At 44.4% G+C, this 18,350-nt stretch overlaps 1 protein-coding gene across 3 annotated transcripts in view; it reads left to right on the top strand.

The window, feature by feature from the left end:
- The first annotated feature begins 13,574 nt into the window (after positions 1 to 13,574).
- Positions 13,575 to 18,350, top strand: part of NLRP3 (NLR family pyrin domain containing 3) — a 36,307-nt gene continuing 31,531 nt past the window's right edge. The window contains exons 1-3 of one of the 3 annotated variants that reach the window (XM_054560798.2): positions 13,575 to 13,614; positions 15,411 to 15,648; positions 16,120 to 16,440. In XM_054560798.2, the coding sequence (XP_054416773.1) occupies positions 16,158 to 16,440 (283 nt within the window). In that variant the 5' untranslated portion in view covers positions 13,575 to 13,614; positions 15,411 to 15,648; positions 16,120 to 16,157. Of the gene's footprint in view, positions 13,615 to 15,410; positions 16,441 to 18,350 lie in introns of all 3 variants that reach the window. The other 2 variants (XM_024254354.3, XM_054560797.2) reach the window with 2 other exon arrangements.

Raw genomic sequence — 18,350 nt, 5'->3', positions numbered from 1 at the left:
CAGCTGTAAAAATGTTTTACTATTCCGTTTGTCATCTCTGTGTTTTATTTCATGCACTTGAAGTCCTTGTTCTGATAAAGGATGTATCCACGTCATCAGTCATCAGACTGACAGCGAGTTTCGGGCACTGGAACAGTGCGAAGCCCAGGCCTGGGGACATGCTGGCAGGGCAGGCAGCGTGAGTCCTGCCTTCCTGCTCTCATCCTGTGCTCTCTGCTCCTCTTTGTGGGGTGTAGTCCTCTTCACACTAACAGGAAGTCTCCTTGACTCACACCAAAACCTACATGTCACAGATTTGGGGTGATTTAACTTGCACTTTTCAGCGACTGGTGTCAGCATGGCTGAGGCTGGTCTCGACCTGCAGTTTCTGTCACAGTGGGAATAGACAACCACTTGCTCTGGCAGATGCTTGTCCGTGTTTCTTCCCCACTTCCTGCTGTCACTCACAGTGTCCAAAGAGGTTTCAGGGTTTGCCCATGGACTTGACCTTGTGGTTCCAAAGAGAGCGGGGGTCAGGGTTGACGATTCCACTAGTTTGTGCTTCAGCCCTGGAAAAACCTTGATTCTCTTTGCCACCCCCAAGGTCTACAGAGGGTCTCCCTCATCCTGTCCCTCCTCTTCCCAGTCCCAGGTGCCAAGCACCTGGGGGTCAGTCCCCGACTAAGTGGTGGCTTCATAGAAGTGGAGATTCCTTTTCTGTTTCTCTTTCTTGTTGTTCTTAGTTGATTTTAGAAATGACACGGGGGCTAGAGCTTTCCCCCGCCCTCCTTATCAGGAACTCATTTTAGCTTTCTCTGTAACTTTCTAACAAATTGCTGATGTTATTTGCAACAAACAGATGATGCATAATTGTGTGAAGCAGAAACTTCTCCCAACTCAGTCACCTCTTTTCGGGATGACCTTGGAGGCAAAAGTGGTATGTATTTTCCATTCTTTTCTCTGTGCTTATAAATATATTTCAAGAATTCAGTCCATTTATTATTTATATTGGTATATCTGGTAAAGCAAAATACAGTTTCTTACTTTTAATAATCATATTGTTGCACAACCAATCTCCAGAATTCTTTCATCTTGCAAAAGTGAAACTCTGTACTCATGAAACACTCATTCCCCATTCCTCTCTCCCCAATACCTCCCCTCTGTTTTTTTTGTCCCTGGTTCTATTTTTTGTTTCTGTGAATTTGGTTACTGTAGAAACCTCCTATACGTGGAATCGTACAGTGTGTGTCCCTTGGTGACTGGCCTGTTGCACTCAGCAAATAAACCTCCTATACATAGAATCATACAGTATGTGTCCCTTGGTGACTGGCCTGTTGCACTCAGCAAATGTCCTCAAGGTTTGTCCATGTTGCAGTGTGTGTCAGAATTTCCTTTCTCTTTAAACTAGACTATTCCGTGGTGTGTGTATAGCCCTTGTTGTTTTTCCGTTCATCTGTTGAGGGAGGCTGGGGTTGTCTCTACCTTTTGGCTCTTGGGCATAGCCATCTGTTATGGTCAAGGGGCACTAAAATAACGGTTTTTTTTTGTTTTTTTTCCTGCAGATAACTGACTGCTCTCAAATGTCCCTTATCTCTGATGAAGGAACATGATTGTTTATTTTTTGATTATTTATTTATTTTTTCATTTTTTAATTGTATTTATTGATCATTCTTGGGTGTTTCTCAGAGAGGGGGATGTGGCAGGGTCATTGGATAATAGTGGAGAGAAGGTCAGCAGATAAACACGTGAACAAAGGTCTCTGGTTTTCCTAGGCAGAGGTCCCTGCAGCCTTCCGCAGTGTTTGTATCCCTGGGTACTTGAGATTAGGGAGTGGTGATGACTCTTAAAGAGCATGCTGCCTTCAAGCATCTGTTTAACAAAGCACATCTTGCACTGCCCTTAATCGGTTTAACCCTGAGTTGACACAGCACATGTTTCAGAGAGCACGGGGTTGGGGGTAAGGTTATAGATTAACAGCATCCCAAGGCAGAAGAATTTTTTGTTAGTACAGAACAAAATGGAGTCTCCTATGTCTACTTCTTTCTACGCAGACACAGTAACAATCTGATCTCTCTTTCTTTTCCCCACACTTCCCCCTTTTCTTTTTGACAAAACCGCCATCGTCATCATGGCCCGTTCTCAATGGTCGCTGTCTCTTCGGAGCTGTTGGGTACACCTCCCAGACGGGGTGGCCAGGCAGAGGCGCTCCCCACCTCCCAGACAATGGGCGGCCGGGCAGAGACGCTCCTCACCTCCCAGACGGGTTGGCGGCCGGGCAAAGGCTGTAATCTTAGCACTTTGGGAGGCCAAGGCAGGCGGCTGGGAGGTGGAGGTCGTAGCGAGCCGAGATCACGCCACTGCACTCCAGCCTGCAATCCCAGGCACTCGGCTGAGGCAGGAGAATAACAGGAGCCCAAGGCAGGGAGCAGAGATCACGGCAGTACAGTCCAGCCTCGGCAACAGAGGGAGAAGAAAAAGAAAGAAAGGAAGGAAGGAAGGTGATTATTTATTTGTTTAAAGATTGTTTATATTTTGATTATTTATTTGTTTAAAGATAAGGTTGACCCATCAAAAAGTGGGCAAAGGATATGAACAGACACTTCTCAAAAGAAGACATTTATGCAGCCAAAAGACACATGAAAAAATGCTCACCATCACTGGCCATCAGAGAAATGCAAATCAAAACCACAATGAGATACCATCTCACACCAGTTAGAATGGCAATCATTAAAAAGTCAGGAAACAACAGGTGCTGGAGAGGATGTGGAGAAATAGGAACACTTTTACACTGTTGGCAGGACTGTAAACTAGTTCAACCATTGTGGAAGTCAGTGTGGCGATTCCTTAGGGACCTAGAACTAGACATACCATTTGACCCAGGAATCCCATTACTGGGTATATACCCAAAGGACTATAAATCATGCTGCTATAAAGACACATGCACACGTATGTTTATTGCGGCACTATTCATGATAGCAAAGACTTGGAACCAACCCAAATGTCCAAGAATGATAGACTGGATTAAGAAAATGTGGCACATATACACCATGGAATACTATGCAGCCATAAAAAATGATGAGTTCATGTCCTTTGTAGGGACATGGATGAAATTGGAAATCATCATTCTCAGGAAACTATCGCAAGGACGAAAAACCAAACACCGCATGGTCTCACTCATAGATGGGAACTGAACAATGAGAACACATGGACACAGGAAGGGGAACATCACACTCTGGGGACTGTTGTGGGGTAGGGGGAGCGGGGAGGGATAGCATTAGGAGATATATCTAATGCTAAATGACGAGTTAATGGGTGCAGCACACCAGCATGGCACATGTATACATATGTAACTAACCTGCACATTGTGCACATGTACCCTAAAACTTCAAGTATAATAAAAAAAAATAAAAAAAAATAAAGATAAGGTTGAAAGTCAGGTGCTGTGAATTCCAATTCCTAGAGTTTCCAGTGGGCAATATAAATGAGAAGTGTGGACGGAAAGTAGGAGGTAGTAGAGAGTGGTGGGGACTGTGGAAAACTTGAGTCCATGCTCAGTGCGGCAGCCTGCACAAGTTGCTGGTGCCACGTTTGTTGAAGGGATGGTGGTTGACTTAGTTCTAGAATTCTAAGTTTTAAACAGAAACCTGAAATCTGACTACTTTATGTAAAAGCCCTGATTTTACATGTTGGCAACAAACTTAGAAATGTAAGTATACTGTGAGACTGAGATTTTGTGTCTACATCTCACAATAAAGATGAATCAACTAAAAATGTATTCAAAAGAAGACAATATTTTTTAAAAGCACCCAAAATTGTGAAAAAGAAAAAAAAATGTAGGTGGGATTGAATTTATTCCCTCATATATGAAACTGTTTATATTTCAGCAATAAAATAAAATATAAGTGACTCAGTCACTGGTTTTTAGTCAAGCCATGTACGGCTCACAAAAATCATAGTATTGGCTGGGTGAGGTAGCTCATGCCTGTAATCCCAGCACTTTGGGAGGCCAAGGTGGGTGGATCACCTGAGGTCAGGAGTTGGAGATCAGCCTGACCAATATGGTGAAACCCCATCTCTACTAAAAATACAAAAATTAGCCGGGCATGGTGGCGGGTGCCTGTAGTCCCAGCTACTCAGGAGGCTGAGGCAGGAGAATTGCTTGAACACGGGAGGCGGAGATTACAGTGAGCCGAGATTGCGCCACTGCACTCCGGCATGGGCAATAGAGTGGACTCCGTCTCAAGTAAACAAACAAACAAACAAATGAACAAAAAACAAAATCATACTATCTATTACTTTTGTAATGCAGAATACTTATCTGTTTTCCTTCTCTTTGTGAGTTTGCAATAAAGTCTTCTCAATTTGCTTTAACTTGGCATGTGTCTTTCAGAAATATTGGAGAGCATTGCGGGGCATTCCTTAAAGGTAGATGAGGCAAAGAACCAAGACAAGGGGCTCTGACTCTAACACTGTTGGTGGGTTCTAGAGATCAGATTATGAACACAGGAAAAGGAGAAGATAAATGGGATGAAGAAGCCAATTCCAAGCATATTACATAGCATGCTTATATGAAGGACTTGGCTTTCATAAAGTAAGAACTGAGAGCTTTTTTCTTGATGGCCATCCACTTTTTAGTCTGTGTCTCAGAAAGTGTAGAGGTCCAGGAATTGGGGGCCCCTGGGACTCTTGGGTCATAGACACATTAGGAAAACCCATCTCAGCTGGGGAAGCTGACTCAGTGCCGGCACTCCAGGCCCCAGAGAAGCAGTCACCCCTGGAAAGAGGGAAGAGCAGCAGTAGCAACAGAAGGTCGCTTCTCCTCCCAAGAACTCACAAAGTCTCAGTAATATTATGACTGTACTTTCTGAAACCCAGTTTGTCTTTGTTCATAAGTTTTCCCTTCCTGCTAGTCACATTTTTTCTGGTGAGAGAAAGTGAAATTGCCATTTTTAACATCAGCCAGTCACTTTCAGTTTGAAATGCAGTCTCTTTCTTGGTAACCTCAGATAATTTGGCACTCCCTACCTCCTATCTCTTCTGTTCTCTCTGGTAGGGGAGGATGTCTGGCTTCTGGGCTGATCTCTGCCTTTGCTGAGCACCCCTGAGATCAACCCACTTGGGCTTGTGTCTTAGTCCGTTTGCACTAACAAAACACCTGAGACTGGGTAATTTCTAAGGAACAGAAATTTATTTCTTAGAGCTCTGGAGGCCGTGAGGTCCAGGATCAAGGCGCTGGCCTTGGTGCCCGGTGAGAAGTGCTCTCTGCTTCCAAGATGGTGCCTTGTTGCCAAGTCCTCACATGGCCCATGGCAGATAGGCAAGAGAGAGCACCCCCTTGAACCTGGAGCCCTTTTACAAGGGTGTGAATCCCATTCATGAAGGCAAAGCCCTCATGACTCAATTACCCCACAAACACCGCACCCCTGAATACTGTTGTTTTGGGGGATTAAGTTCTTTTTAAATTTTTATTTATTTATGTATTTTTATTTATTTATTTATTTGGAGACAGAATTTGGCTCTGTCACCCAGGCTGGAGTGCAGTAACACAGTCTCAGTTCACTGCAAGACTTGACTTCCGGGGTTCAGAAGATCCTCCCACCTCAGCCTCCCCAGTAGCTGGGGACCACAGGTGCCCACCACCACACCTGGCTAATTGTTGTATTTTTTGTAGAGACAGGGTTTCACCATATTGCCCAGGCTGGTCTTGAACTCCTGGGCTCAAGAGATCCTCCTGCCTCGGCCTCCCAAAGTCATGGGATTACAGGTGCCCAGCTTGGGATTAATTTCTAACATGAATTTTGGAGGGACGCCATTATTCAAGCCATAGCAGCTTGGGTACTAGCCTCCTTCTCCGCTGCGTCTGGCACCACATCCTCACCCCAGCGTCAGGCCTCCTCGGATTCCCAGTCATCCCAAAAACTTCTGTTTCTTTCTTGGGTCTGAGCCATACAGCGTTTTGTGAGTATGTCCTGGCCTGCTCACCTGGCACCTGGGTGCCAGTTCCTTGTTTTAGAAGCGAGGTTTCTTTCTCGGGGAGGCATACACTTTCTCTGGGCCACATCGGGACCGCAAGGTGTGTTGTCCTCTGCTAGACCTAGTAGCTTCTGTGCCTAATGGTTGCTGGTCTGAGCACCTGTGGGATCTGCTGTACTCCTGTTAAAATACTATGCTGCCTCACAGGGCAGAGCACATGCCTAGCCTTAGGCAATTTATGCCCTGACTTTAGGAAGAATTGGCACCTATTGGGGAAGGAGGACATTTTAAAAAGAGAGCATTGCTACATGGAGAACTGGTGTGATGACAGCGGTTGAAGAGGCCAGAGAGACCCACTGTCAGTAGCATCTTATTCTGAGGCCACTAAAATCATACCAACTTGATATCTGCTCTAGGAAACACCTCCTTTTCTCTTTGTTTATTTATTTATTTATTTAATTTTATTTTTTTTGAGATGGAGTCTCGCTCTGTCGCCCAGGCTGGAGTGCAGTGGCATGATCTTGGCTCACTGCAAGCTGCGCCCCCCCAAGTTCAAGCAATTCTCCTGCCTCAGCCTCCCAAGTAGCTGGGACTATAGGCATGCGCCACCACGCCTGGCTAATTGTTGTATTTTTAGTAGAGACGGGGTTTCACCATCTTGGCCAGGCTGGTCTCTAACTCCTGACCTCAGGTGATCCACCCGCCTCTGCTTCCCAAAGTGCTGGGCTTACAGGCGTCAGCCACCACGCCCGGCCTCCTTTTCTCTTTTTTTAATCACAAAGTTATGTATGCTTGTTGGAAAAAAAGGCAATCAATACAGAAACGAATAAGGTCTAGAAAATATAAGTCCTCTCTGTTTTCCTATTTCCTGTGTCGAGTTTCAAATATAGATCTTCCTGATTTGTCTACACATGTACTAGTCAGTGCAAATATGTGTTTTATCTTTTCTCTTTTTATTATATTTATTTAAGGTGCACAACATGATGTTTTGGTACCCATATACATAGTGAAATGATTACTGCAGTCAGGCAAATTAACATATTCATCGCCTCACTGTTTTGTGTTTTTTTTTTGAGCATAGTAAGAACACCTAAAATCTCTCTTAGCAAATTTGTAATATACAATCCTATGAACTATGGTCCTCATGCTGCACATTGCATCTCTAGTCTTATTCATCCCTCCCATTTCCTCCTTCTGGTCGCTACCATTCTACTTTGTTTCTATGTATTTGACCTTTTAAAGATTGCACATGTAAGACTGATCATGCAGTATTTGTTTTTCTGTGCCTGGCTTATTTCACTTAGTATAGTGTCCTGCAGGTTCATCATGTGATATATTTAAAAAATCTCTCCCTCTCTATGTATAGACTTAGCCCAACTTGCCTGATATCTGATAGAATACTATTGTGCCCTTGCAGGTGACAGAGCTGTCAGACCAGGGCTGACAAGCAGAATCCCCTTTGCAGTAGCAACTCCTCACATGTGCTTACTAAGCCCTTATAAAATGCTACTGTGTGGGGCAGTGTGGTTTTGAGCAAATGAAAAGCAGCTCCCGCCTCTGCAGCCTAAGAGAATGTCTCCTTCAGGCAAGCAATGTGTCTTCTTGTTGCTCACTGAGAAGGATAACCACCTCCTCCCCCAGGCTGACAGTGGAGTGATCAGCACATCATTGGACAGAGAAAGGAGTGGTGAGCAGTGGGAGCTGAGCTGACGGTTATATGCAGGGTTAGCGCTGCACTGCAGTATTATTACTGCTCTGTTTTTTTCTCACTATGTTGCCTGGCCTGGACTCAAACTCCTGGGTTCAAACAATCCTCCTGCCTCAGCTTACTGCTCTGTTCTGGACTTTCCAGTGGAATCTTGACTTTCAGTGTTTTAGGTTTTGTTCCCTCACCTATACTTTCTTCTTCTTCTTCTTCTTCTTCTTTTTTTTTTTTTTTTTTGAGACAGGGTCTCGCTCTGTCACCGAGGCTGTAGTACAGTGGTGCATTCATAGCTCACTACAGCCTTGAACTCCTGGGCTTAAGCGATTCTCCTGTCTCAGCCTCCCAAGTAGCTGAGACTATAGACACACAACACCACACCTGGCTAATTTTGTTTGTATTTTCTCTTTTGTAGAGATGGAGGTCTCACTGTCTTTCCCAGGCTGGTCTTGAACTTCAGGGCTCAAGCAACACTCCCACCTTGGCCTCCCAAAATGATGGGATTACACGCATGAGCCACTGTGCCCAGCCCCACACGTATACTTCCATGTCTTGTGTCTGGATTTTGGGGTTCAGAAAGCTCATATGATATTTCCTCAACCTACTTCTACCCATGAAAACAGGGCTTTTCCCAGTCTCCCTACAGCTGACCCAGCCCTGTTTCTTTTCCCCTTACCCTCTGGATCTTACACAAGCTATTAATTGCTCAGTGTGTGTTTACATTTTTGCTTGTTTGTTTCCTCTGCTGTATTCAACTTGAAATCATTCATGCAATTTTAGTTTGGAATTCAGGGCTGTGAGTTCCAGTCCACTTAAGTGAGCTTTGGGTATTTAATGGAAGCAATTATTTTTCTTAAATGTACAAGAGTAAATTATTATTATTTATGTTTTTTTTGCATGAATGATGTATGGAAAATCACCGCGTTTTACTTTTGTGAGCTGACTTATTTATTTGTGTTGATTTTGATATTCCCAAATCTGAAACAAAATTTTTTCAGAATGCATAATAACACAGAGTATGGTGGTCTTTCACTGACAAGTTTTTATATATGATTAGAGTATCTTTTCAAGATTCTTAATCTGCATTTTTTTAGTGTAGAGTCTCACTCTGTCAGCCAGGCTGGAGTGCAGTGGCACAATCCTAGCTCACTGCAGCCTCAGTTTCCTGGGCTCAAGAGATCCTCCCACCTCGGCATCCTGAGTAGCTGGTACTACAGGCATGCACCACGACATCCATCTATTTTTTTATTTTTTGTGGAAATGGGGTCTCACTGTGTTGCCCAGGCTGCTCTTGGCCTCCTGGCTTCAAGTGATCCTCCTGCCTCAGGCCTCCCGACGCATTGGGATTACAGGTGTGAGCCACTGAAACTGGCCTGACCTACAATTTGAATCCTACTGTACACTTTACATTTTGCTGTCAGGATTATTTTATTGATTTTTTCCTCTCTACAGTAATGTATTGTAGATCAGGTATTATTTTATTTGAGCCTCACAGGAAAGCTGAAGTGAGGGTCGCAGGCAAGGAGTCGGAACACCGGAGCGGTCGCAGCATTCAGTGGAGAGTAAAGCAGCGAAGGCTGGAAACCTCATCTGCTTCCCATGAGCTTCCCACTGCCCCAAGTGACTGATGTCCTTACATAACTGCAGCCAGTTCACCAGCTGCATGACTGACAGTGGCATAATTGACAATTGCCAAAAACTGGAAACAGCCCAAATGTCCTTTGCCTAGGGAATAGAAAACCAAATTGTGGCCTATCCATCCCATGAAATACTTAACCGCAGTAAAAAGGAATGAGCTACTGATCTGAATCGCACATGCATCATATGAAGTGAGCGGACTCGCTCACCAAAGGCTGCACACTGTTTATGTGATGCTCTGGAAAAGGCAATGCTTTAGCAGGTGGAAGAAGCAGGGCTGCGGGTGGGGACAGAGGCTGACTATGTGGCAGCCCAGTGGGTGGGGACAGAGGCTGCACAGGGAACGTGTGCAGCTGATGCAGGTGCTCTGTGTCTTGGTTGTGGTGGTGGGTAGGTAGCTACACGCTTGTGAGCACTCACAGGCCTGTGCATGAAAAAGGTGCGAATATTTATTTTATTGTACATATTTAATGTGTATAACATGGCAGTTTGATATACATAGTGAAATGATTGCTGCAGTCAAGCAAATTAACATGAGTTAACATAGCCACCATCTCACATAATAATCTTTATTGTGTGTGGTAAAAACATCTAAAATCTCTCTTAGCAAATTTCAGGTTTATAATATTTTTAACTATCGTTCCCACACTGTTTGTTAGATCTCTCGGCTTATTTATCCTGCATAACCGAAATTTTGTACCCTTTGACCATCATTTTATTTCCTTTACCCCTGGTAACTCTCTGTTTCTATATATTCAACTATTTTTTTTTGAGACAGGGTCTCAGTCTGTCACTTAGGCTGGAGTGCAGTGGTGTGATCTCAGCTCACTGCAGCCTCAACCTCCCAGACTCAAGCAATCCTCCCACTTCAGCCTCCCAGCCTCCCAAGTACCTGGGGCGACAGGTGCACACCACTGCACCCGGCTTCCTTCCCTCCCTCCCTCCCTCTGTCCCTCCCTCCTTTCTTTTCTTTTCTTTTCTTTCATTTTTTTTGGTAGAGATGAAGCCTCACTATGTTGCCCAGGCTGGTCTCAAGCTCTTGGGCTCAAGTGATCCACTCACCTCAGCCTCCCAAAGTGCTGGGATTACAGGGGTGAGGCACCACTCCTGGCCTAACTTTTTTTTTTTTTTTTTAAGATTCCACATATAAGTGAGATCATGCAGTGTTTGTCTTCTGCGTCTGGCTTATTATGCTTTGTGTAATGTCCACCGGGTTCATCTATGTTGTGGCAAATGGCAGAGTCTCAATTTTTAATACTAACTAATATTGTATTGTGTATATATGCCCCAAACTCTTTATTTATTCATCTGTCAATAGACACTTGGGTTGTTTGCCTACCTGGACCATGGTGAATAATGCTGATATGAACATGAGTACACAGATGGCTTTGTGAGGTGGTGATTTTATTTCCTTTGGATATACATTCAGAAGAAGGATTGCTGGGTCATATGGTAGTTCTATTTTTAATTTCTTTAGGAACCTCCATATTGTTTTCTGCAGTGGCTGCACCAATCTGCATTCCCAGCAGCAATGTGCAAGGGTTCCCTGTTCTTCACGCCCTAGCCAATGTTTGTCTCTTGTTGTTTTGCTAATAGCCATCCTAACAGGTTTGAGGTGGTACCTCATTGTGGGTTTGGTTTGCATATCCCTGATGATTAGTGATGTTGAGCACTTTTTCGTATACATGTTGACCATTTTTGTTTTCTTTTTTAGAGAAATGTCTATTCAGTTCCTTTCTTCATTTTTAAAATCAGATTATTTGTTTTATGCTTTGACTTGTGTGAATTCCTTACATATTTTGGATATTAACTACTTATCTGATATATGGCTTAAAAATATTTTCTTCCAATTTTTTGGCTGCCTTTTCACTCTGTTGATTGTTTCTTTTGCTATACGGGAGCTTTTTAGTTTGATGTAGTCCCACTTATTTATCTTCACTTTTGTTCCTTTGCTTTTGTTGAGGCATTAAAAATATCCATGCCAAGGCTAATATCAAGAAGTTTTCTCCTCTGTTTTCTATTTTTTATATTTAGTTTTTTATTTGTTTAGAGATTGGGTCTCATTCTGTTACCCAGGCTGGAATGCAGTAGTGTCATTACAGCTCACTATAACCTCAAATTCCTGGGCTCAAGTGATCTTCTTGCCTCGGCCTCCTGAGTAGCTGGGCTACAGGTGCACACCACCATGCCTGGCTAATTTTTTTTTTTTTCATTTTGTAGAGACAAAGTCTCACTATGTTGCCCAGGCTGATTGTGAACTTCTGGCCTCAAGTGATCCTCCTGCCTCTGCCTCCCAGAGGGCTGGGATTACAGGCATGAGCCACCATGCCTGGCTTCTTCTCTATTTTCTTCTAGGAGTTTTACAGTTTTAGATCTTATGTTTAGATCTTTAATCCATTTTGAGTTGGTTTTTGTGTGTGTCAAGTTTTATTCTTTTGCGTGTAGAAATCCAGTTTTACCAAAAGCTTAATTTTTCAAAATCTTATGTTTTTCTTGATTTTTTTCTTGTTTTTTTTTTTTTCACACTTCTATAGCCAATATCTTTATTGAAGAGATTGTCCTTTCCCCATTGTGTCTTCCTGGTGACCTTGTCAAAGAATTAGTTGAGTTTATTTCTGCATATACTTGAGTTTATTTAGTTCCATTGGTCTATGGGTCTGTTTTTATAAAGGCATGAATTTTTACTGCATATGAATTATACCTAAATTAACTTGACTAAACAAACAAAAACAAAAAGATCCCAGGTTCAGCCGATGAGCTCCTTTTTTTTTTTTTTGAAATGGAGTCTTGCTCTTGTCACCCAGGCTGGAGTGCAGTGGCACAATCTCAGCTCACTGCAGCCTCCACCTCCCAGGTTCAAGTGATTCTCCTGCCTCAGCTTCCTGAGTAGCTGGGATTACAGGTGCCCGCCACCATGCCCAGCTATTTTTTTTGTATTTTTAGTAGAGACGGGGTTTCGTCATGTTGGCCATGCTGGTCTCAAACTCCTGACCTCGTGATCTGCCTGCCCTGGCCTCTCAAAGTGCTGGGATTACAAGCATGAGCCACTGCACCCAGCCTGAGCTCCTTTCTTTTGGAGCATATTTGGTCTGCTTTCTCTCTAGCTTCAGCACCTGAAGTTTTTGCTGCTCCTGCCTCGGTCCCAGCCCCGAAGGACACATTTCACCTGGTTCATGGAACTCAGGTCTGCTGCCATGCCCCTAAGCAGGACTAGATGCCTCTCTCATCTTGTAGAGCATTCCCTCTGCAATTCTGTAGAAAGGTGGTGGTCATCGGAACCAACTGCTTATTTTAGCTTCTCTGTGCCAGGCTCTATTTTAAAGGCCTCACGTTTAGCCATTCACTCAGTGTTTTCTGACAGCCTTCTAGGATAGGTACCATTATTTGGGTTGATGTAGTGCTTGGTCAAATGCGATATAATGAAGGGATCAAGGAGGGAGCAATTCCAAGCAAAGCCACTTGTTCATCCATCCTGAGTCTAGGAGATTTGGAAGATCTAAAGAAGTAGCAGGCAATTATTGTCACCATTTTATAGATATGAGGCACAGAGAGACCCAGTCATTTGCTGACATCCCTCCACTGAACTGGGTGCTCGTCCTTTTCACTCACCCAGAGGCTGAGCGAATGCCTCTCACCCACCAAGCTCTGTTGAACTTGTGGCTTTGCCAGGCTGTGGTCCTGTGGCTGTCTCATGAGCAGCAGAGTAGATCTGTGTGTGTCTCTCCTCAAGCTACTCAAGGTGAGGCTTTGTGTGCATGCCTGGCACATACCAGCCGTTCCATAAGTGTTAGTGGAACAGGTGAGTCAATAAGTCAGGGAGTAAAATTTGTGCTTTAAAAGTAGAACATGTCGGAGAGAACCTGTACTGCCTTCCAGCCATCTTGCTATGAGAGGACAGGGCATGGGCTCTGGAGTTTGAAGGCTGGGTCAGGTCATGCTCTGGATTCTGTACTCACTCGCATGGCATGTCCTTAGTTTCACTTCCCTCGCTGTCAGTGGAGTCGTTGCAGCGGGCAGTGTCAGAGGCAACATCCATTTAGCACTGCCAATTTGACCCCCAGCCCCGTCTTATACTGGCCTCCCACCCTGCTTCTGTGGGGTGCCTCAGAGGAGAGCAAGGTGAACCCCAGTATGGAACCCAGACACGGTTTTGACAACACTGTTGATCCCATTTGGAAAATCCAGCTGTGTGATTAACCATTAGTCTCTCTGCCTCTGCTCTGATGTAAGTGGAGACCACATCCTTCCTGCCCCTTCTGGGGCCGTGACTGCTATAAATTCATTGCATTTCCTCTCTAGCTGTTCCTGAGGCTGGCATCTGGGTAAGTCCAGCTCCACAGGGCAGGGTGGGCAACAGGACCAGGAGAGCAGTGGGGAAGGTTGTGTTCAGAGGGCAGAACTTGTCCTGGTTAATGCCCTAGGAATTTCTTCTGCTAGTCTCCAAGTTTGTGCTTCAACCACATTTCTGGAATGTTCTTTTATCATTATTTGGGCTCTATGTGTGCAAGTGCATGTGTGTGTATGTGGTGGGGGGAAGAGGGGAGGACAGGGGCAGCAACCATAGTTTACACCCACGACTTTAGCAGATTTGCCCAGTATCCCTCCCAGGGGAGAAGATGGATGGGATACATAGAAGGAAACGAACCTCCTTAAAAACCAAAGGGCAGAAGATTATTGTGCTGGTGTTAGGGTGGAAGGAGCACAGAAGAAAGGCAGAATCCTGATGCAGATGGAAGGACTGATGGGGCAGGAGCTGGGAGGGTATGCGGAGCTAATAGGACTGTCTGGAGAGCAGTCACCTCAGGATGCACAGGGCTGGGTTTGCGGGGCTCAGGAGGTGAGGAGTAGATAGGCAGGAATGGAGATGGGATGGGAAAGATGAGTGAGTCTGAGGCATCTTGACATTGAACTGCAGTCACAGAAATTCCAATTTGGAGAGCTCCACTGTTTTCCAGGCTCTCTCCTTCCCTTGAGTGTTATTTATGGCTTTAGGTTGAGGTGCTTTGCCAAATACAGTATAATCAAGGGATCAAGGAGGGAACAATTCCAAACAAAGCCAACTTGTTCGTCCATCCAGACTCTAGGAGATATGGAAGATCTAAAGATGCAGCAGGTGATTGCTAGTTTTTGTGGAACTCAAAGTCTAGTTGGGAAGACTATGTTGGTGAATGCTGCAGTGATATACCTGTGATAAATGCTGGGGAAGTGTGTCTTTTAGTCATCTATTTTGTTGTCTTTGTCTTTGTCTGACTGAAACAAGTGATGGAAGACATGGTCTCATATCTCTGGTCAAAATCCTGGCTCTGTTCTTTCCTGGTTCTAAACCCCTCGGCAGGCTTCTTAGTCCCCTAAGACTCAGTTTATGCATCTATAAAATGGGGCTAGGAATAGGTGCACCTCATAGAGCTCTGTGCATGTTAGATGGGGAAAAACATCAGTGAGTGCCTAGCCTGTGGAAAGCTCTAAATTAATGTGAATTATAATGATAACAATTGCAAATTTTGCAAGGAGACATTAAAGGATGTATGTTTTTATTTATTTTATTTTATTCTATTTTATTTTTTGAGATGGAGTTTTGCTCTTATTGCCCAGGCTGGTGTGCAGTGGCGTGATCTTGGCTTATCGCAACTTCTGCCTCCCGGGTTCAAGCGATTCTCCTGCCTCAGCCTCCCGAGTAACTGGGATTACAGGTGCCTGGTACTACACCCGGCTAATTTTTGTATTTTTAGTAGAGACGGGGTTTCTCCATGTTGTTTGGTCAGGCTGGTCTCCAACTCCTGACCTCAGGTGATCCGCCCACCTCGGCCTCCTGGAGTGCTGGGATTACAGGGATGTATGTTTTTCTTATTCTCCATTACGCACTCCCAGCTTCATTTCCCTTCAGTCCACTGGTTGATAGAAGTGCAGTCAAAGACTGTCCCCTCCTCCGCAAGCTTTTGTATTCTCTCTCCTCTCTCCCTAGCCACGTCCTGCTCTGTTATCAACACACTTACTCACCTCCTGGCCTTCTCCTTCTATTGTCTGTCATCCCTCTTCCCTCACGAACACAGAAGCAAAGAGCCAGAGCCTTCAGTCTGGAGGAACTGAAAACATTCTCTTCTGCTTTCTCATTTTGTAGATGAGGAAACTGAAGTTGAGGAATAGTGAAGAGTTTGTCCAACGTCATAGCCCCGTAATCAACGGGACAAAAATTTTCTTGCTGATGTGTCAAGATGGCATCATGAAGTGGTTGTTCACTGTAGACTGTAATACAATCCTGTTTATGGACTTGTTTACATATTTTTCCCTCCATAGGGAAACCTTTCTTCCATGGTTCAGGACACACTCCTGGATCGAGCCAACAGGAGAACTTTCTGGTAAGCATTTGGCAAACTTTTTTTTTTTTTTTTTGAGGTGGAGTCTCGCTGTGTCGCCTAGGCTGGAGTGCAGTGGCGTGATTTTGGCCCACTGCAACCTCCACCTCCCGGGTTCAATCAATTCTCCTACCTCAACTTCCTGAGTAGCTGGGATTACAGGCGCCCACCACCACACCCAGCTCATTTTTGTATTTTTAGTAGAGACACAGTTTTGCCATGTTGGCCAGGCTGGTTTTGAATTCCTCAGCTCAGGTGATCTGCCTGCCTTGGCCTCTCAAAGTGCAGGGATTACAGGTGTGAGCCACCGTGCCCGGCCTTGGCTAACTTTTCAGAATTAAAGATTATGACTGGTTACAGTCATGTGACATTTTTTTCTTTCTGTTTGCCGAGTTTTTGATAATTTATATCTCTCAAAGTGGAGACTTTAAAAAAGACTCATCCGTATGCTGTGTTCGCTGCCTGGTATCTTAGTGTGGACCGAAGCCTACGGACCCTGAAAACAGCTGCAGATGAAGATGGCAAGCACCCGCTGCAAGCTGGCCAGGTACCTGGAGGACCTGGAGGATGTGGACTTGAAGAAATTTAAGATGCACTTAGAGGACTATCCTCCTCAGAAGGGCTGCATCCCCCTCCCAAGGGGTCAGACAGAGAAGGCAGACCATGTGGATCTAGCCACGCTAATGATTGACTTCAATGGGGAGGAGAAGGCGTGGGCCATGGCCGTGTGGATCTTCGCTGCGATCAATAGGAGAGACCTTTATGAGAAAGCAAAAAGAGATGAGCCGAAGTGGGGTGAGTGGAAGGAAGACTTTTAAAAAAAATTGTGGCGAAATGCACATAATATACAATTTTCCATCTTAATATATATATATATTTTTTTGAGACGGAGTTGCTCTTGTTGCCCAGGCTGGAGTGCAATGGTGAGATCTCGGCTCACTGCAACCTCCACCTCCCGGGTTCAAGCGTTTCTCCTGCCTCAGCCTCCCAAGTAGCTGGGATTACAGGCATTGTGCCTCCACGCCCGGCTAATTTTGTATTTTTAGTAGAGATGGGGTTTCTCCATGTTGGTCAGGTTGGTCTCAAACTCCCGACCTCAGGTGATCCACCCGTCTCGGCCTCGCAAAGTGCTGGGATTCCAGGTGTGAGTCACCGCGCCCGGCCATAATCATTTTTAAATGTACAGTTCAGTACTGTTAGGTACACTCACATTGTGCAACCAATCTCCACAACTGTTTTCATCTTGCAAAACTGAAACTCCTCACCTGTTGAACAATAACTCCCCATTGCCTCATTCTCCCAGCCCCGGTAACCACCATTCTATTTGCGATCTCTGTGAATCTTACTACTCTGGGCACCTCATATAAGTGGAAACATACAGCATTTTTTCCTTTATGAGTAGTTTATTTCACTCAGCATAATGTCCTCAGGGTTCAGCTATGTTGTAGCATGTGTCAGAATTCCCTTCCTTTAAAAAAGACTGTATAAATACTCCATGGTACCGTATACCAAATTTTGTTTAGTTATCTGTTGGTGAACACCTGGATTACTTCTACCTTTTTGTTATGGTTAATGCTGTTATGAGTGTTGGTGCACAAATATCTCTTCAAGACCCTGCTTTAATTCTTTGGGGTATATACTCACAAGTGAAATTTCTGAATCATATTGTAATTCTGTTAAATATTTTGAAGAACTGCTCTACTGTTCCAGATACCATCTGTACCATTTCCCACCAACAGCACACAAGGGTTCCAATTTCTCCATATCCTCAGAACACGTTATTTTTATTTATTTTTTCTTTTTTATAGTAACCATTCTAATGAGTATGAGGTGGTATCTCACCATAGTTTTGATTTCCGTTTCCCTAATGATAAGTGATGCTGAGCACCTTTTCACGTGCTTGTTGGCCATTTATAGAGCCTCTTCAGAGAAAGTTCTGTTCAAATTCTTTTCTCATTTTCAGACCAGGTTTGGCTTTTGTTGTTGCCTTGTAGGAGTTCTTTATATATTCTAGATATTAACCCCATATCAGATATATGATTTACAAATATTTTCTCCCATTCTGTGGGTTGTCTTTTCATTCGGTTAACTGTGTCCTTTGATGCACAGAAGTTAGTATGATTTTTTTTTTTTTAAATCATTTCTTGGCCGGGCATGGTGGCTCATGCCTGTAATTCCAGCACTTTGTGAGGCTGAGGTGGGTGGATCACCCGAGGTCAGGAGTTCAACACCAGCCTGGCCAACATGGCAAAACCCCATCTCTACTGAAAATACAAAAAAAATTAACCGGGTGTGGTGGTGGGCGCCTGTAATCCCAGCTACTCAGGAGGCTGAGGTAGGAGAATCGCTTGAACCCAGGGAGTGGAGGTTGCAGTGAGCTGAGATTGCACCACTGCACTCCAGCCTGGGCTAAAGAGCAAGACTCTGTTTAAAAAAAAAAAAAAATTTCTTGTATTGTCTTGGTTTCTTCCTCTTTTCCCCTCTCACGGTAGTGCTATGAGAAGGTGGAGGCAAACTGTTTATTTTCTCTAACTCCTTTAAAAAGCTGAGGCAGATTGTACCGACCCCCTGGGCACCTGCAATGATTAGTCCCTCTTTATCTGAATCTCAGCAGTGCCTGCACCCACCTCCAGTTCTCCATCCAGCTTCTCAGATGTTTTGTCCAGTGTCTGCTGTGTGGTCAGCAGGCTCGGGCCTCTGCTTCC

Source organism: Pongo abelii, chromosome 1 (assembly GCF_028885655.2).
Source record: "Pongo abelii isolate AG06213 chromosome 1, NHGRI_mPonAbe1-v2.0_pri, whole genome shotgun sequence".
In the NCBI taxonomy this organism is placed as follows: Eukaryota; Metazoa; Chordata; class Mammalia; order Primates; family Hominidae; genus Pongo; species Pongo abelii.
Note: the sequence above shows the minus strand (reverse complement) of the source record. Positions and strands in the feature narration are given on the sequence as shown.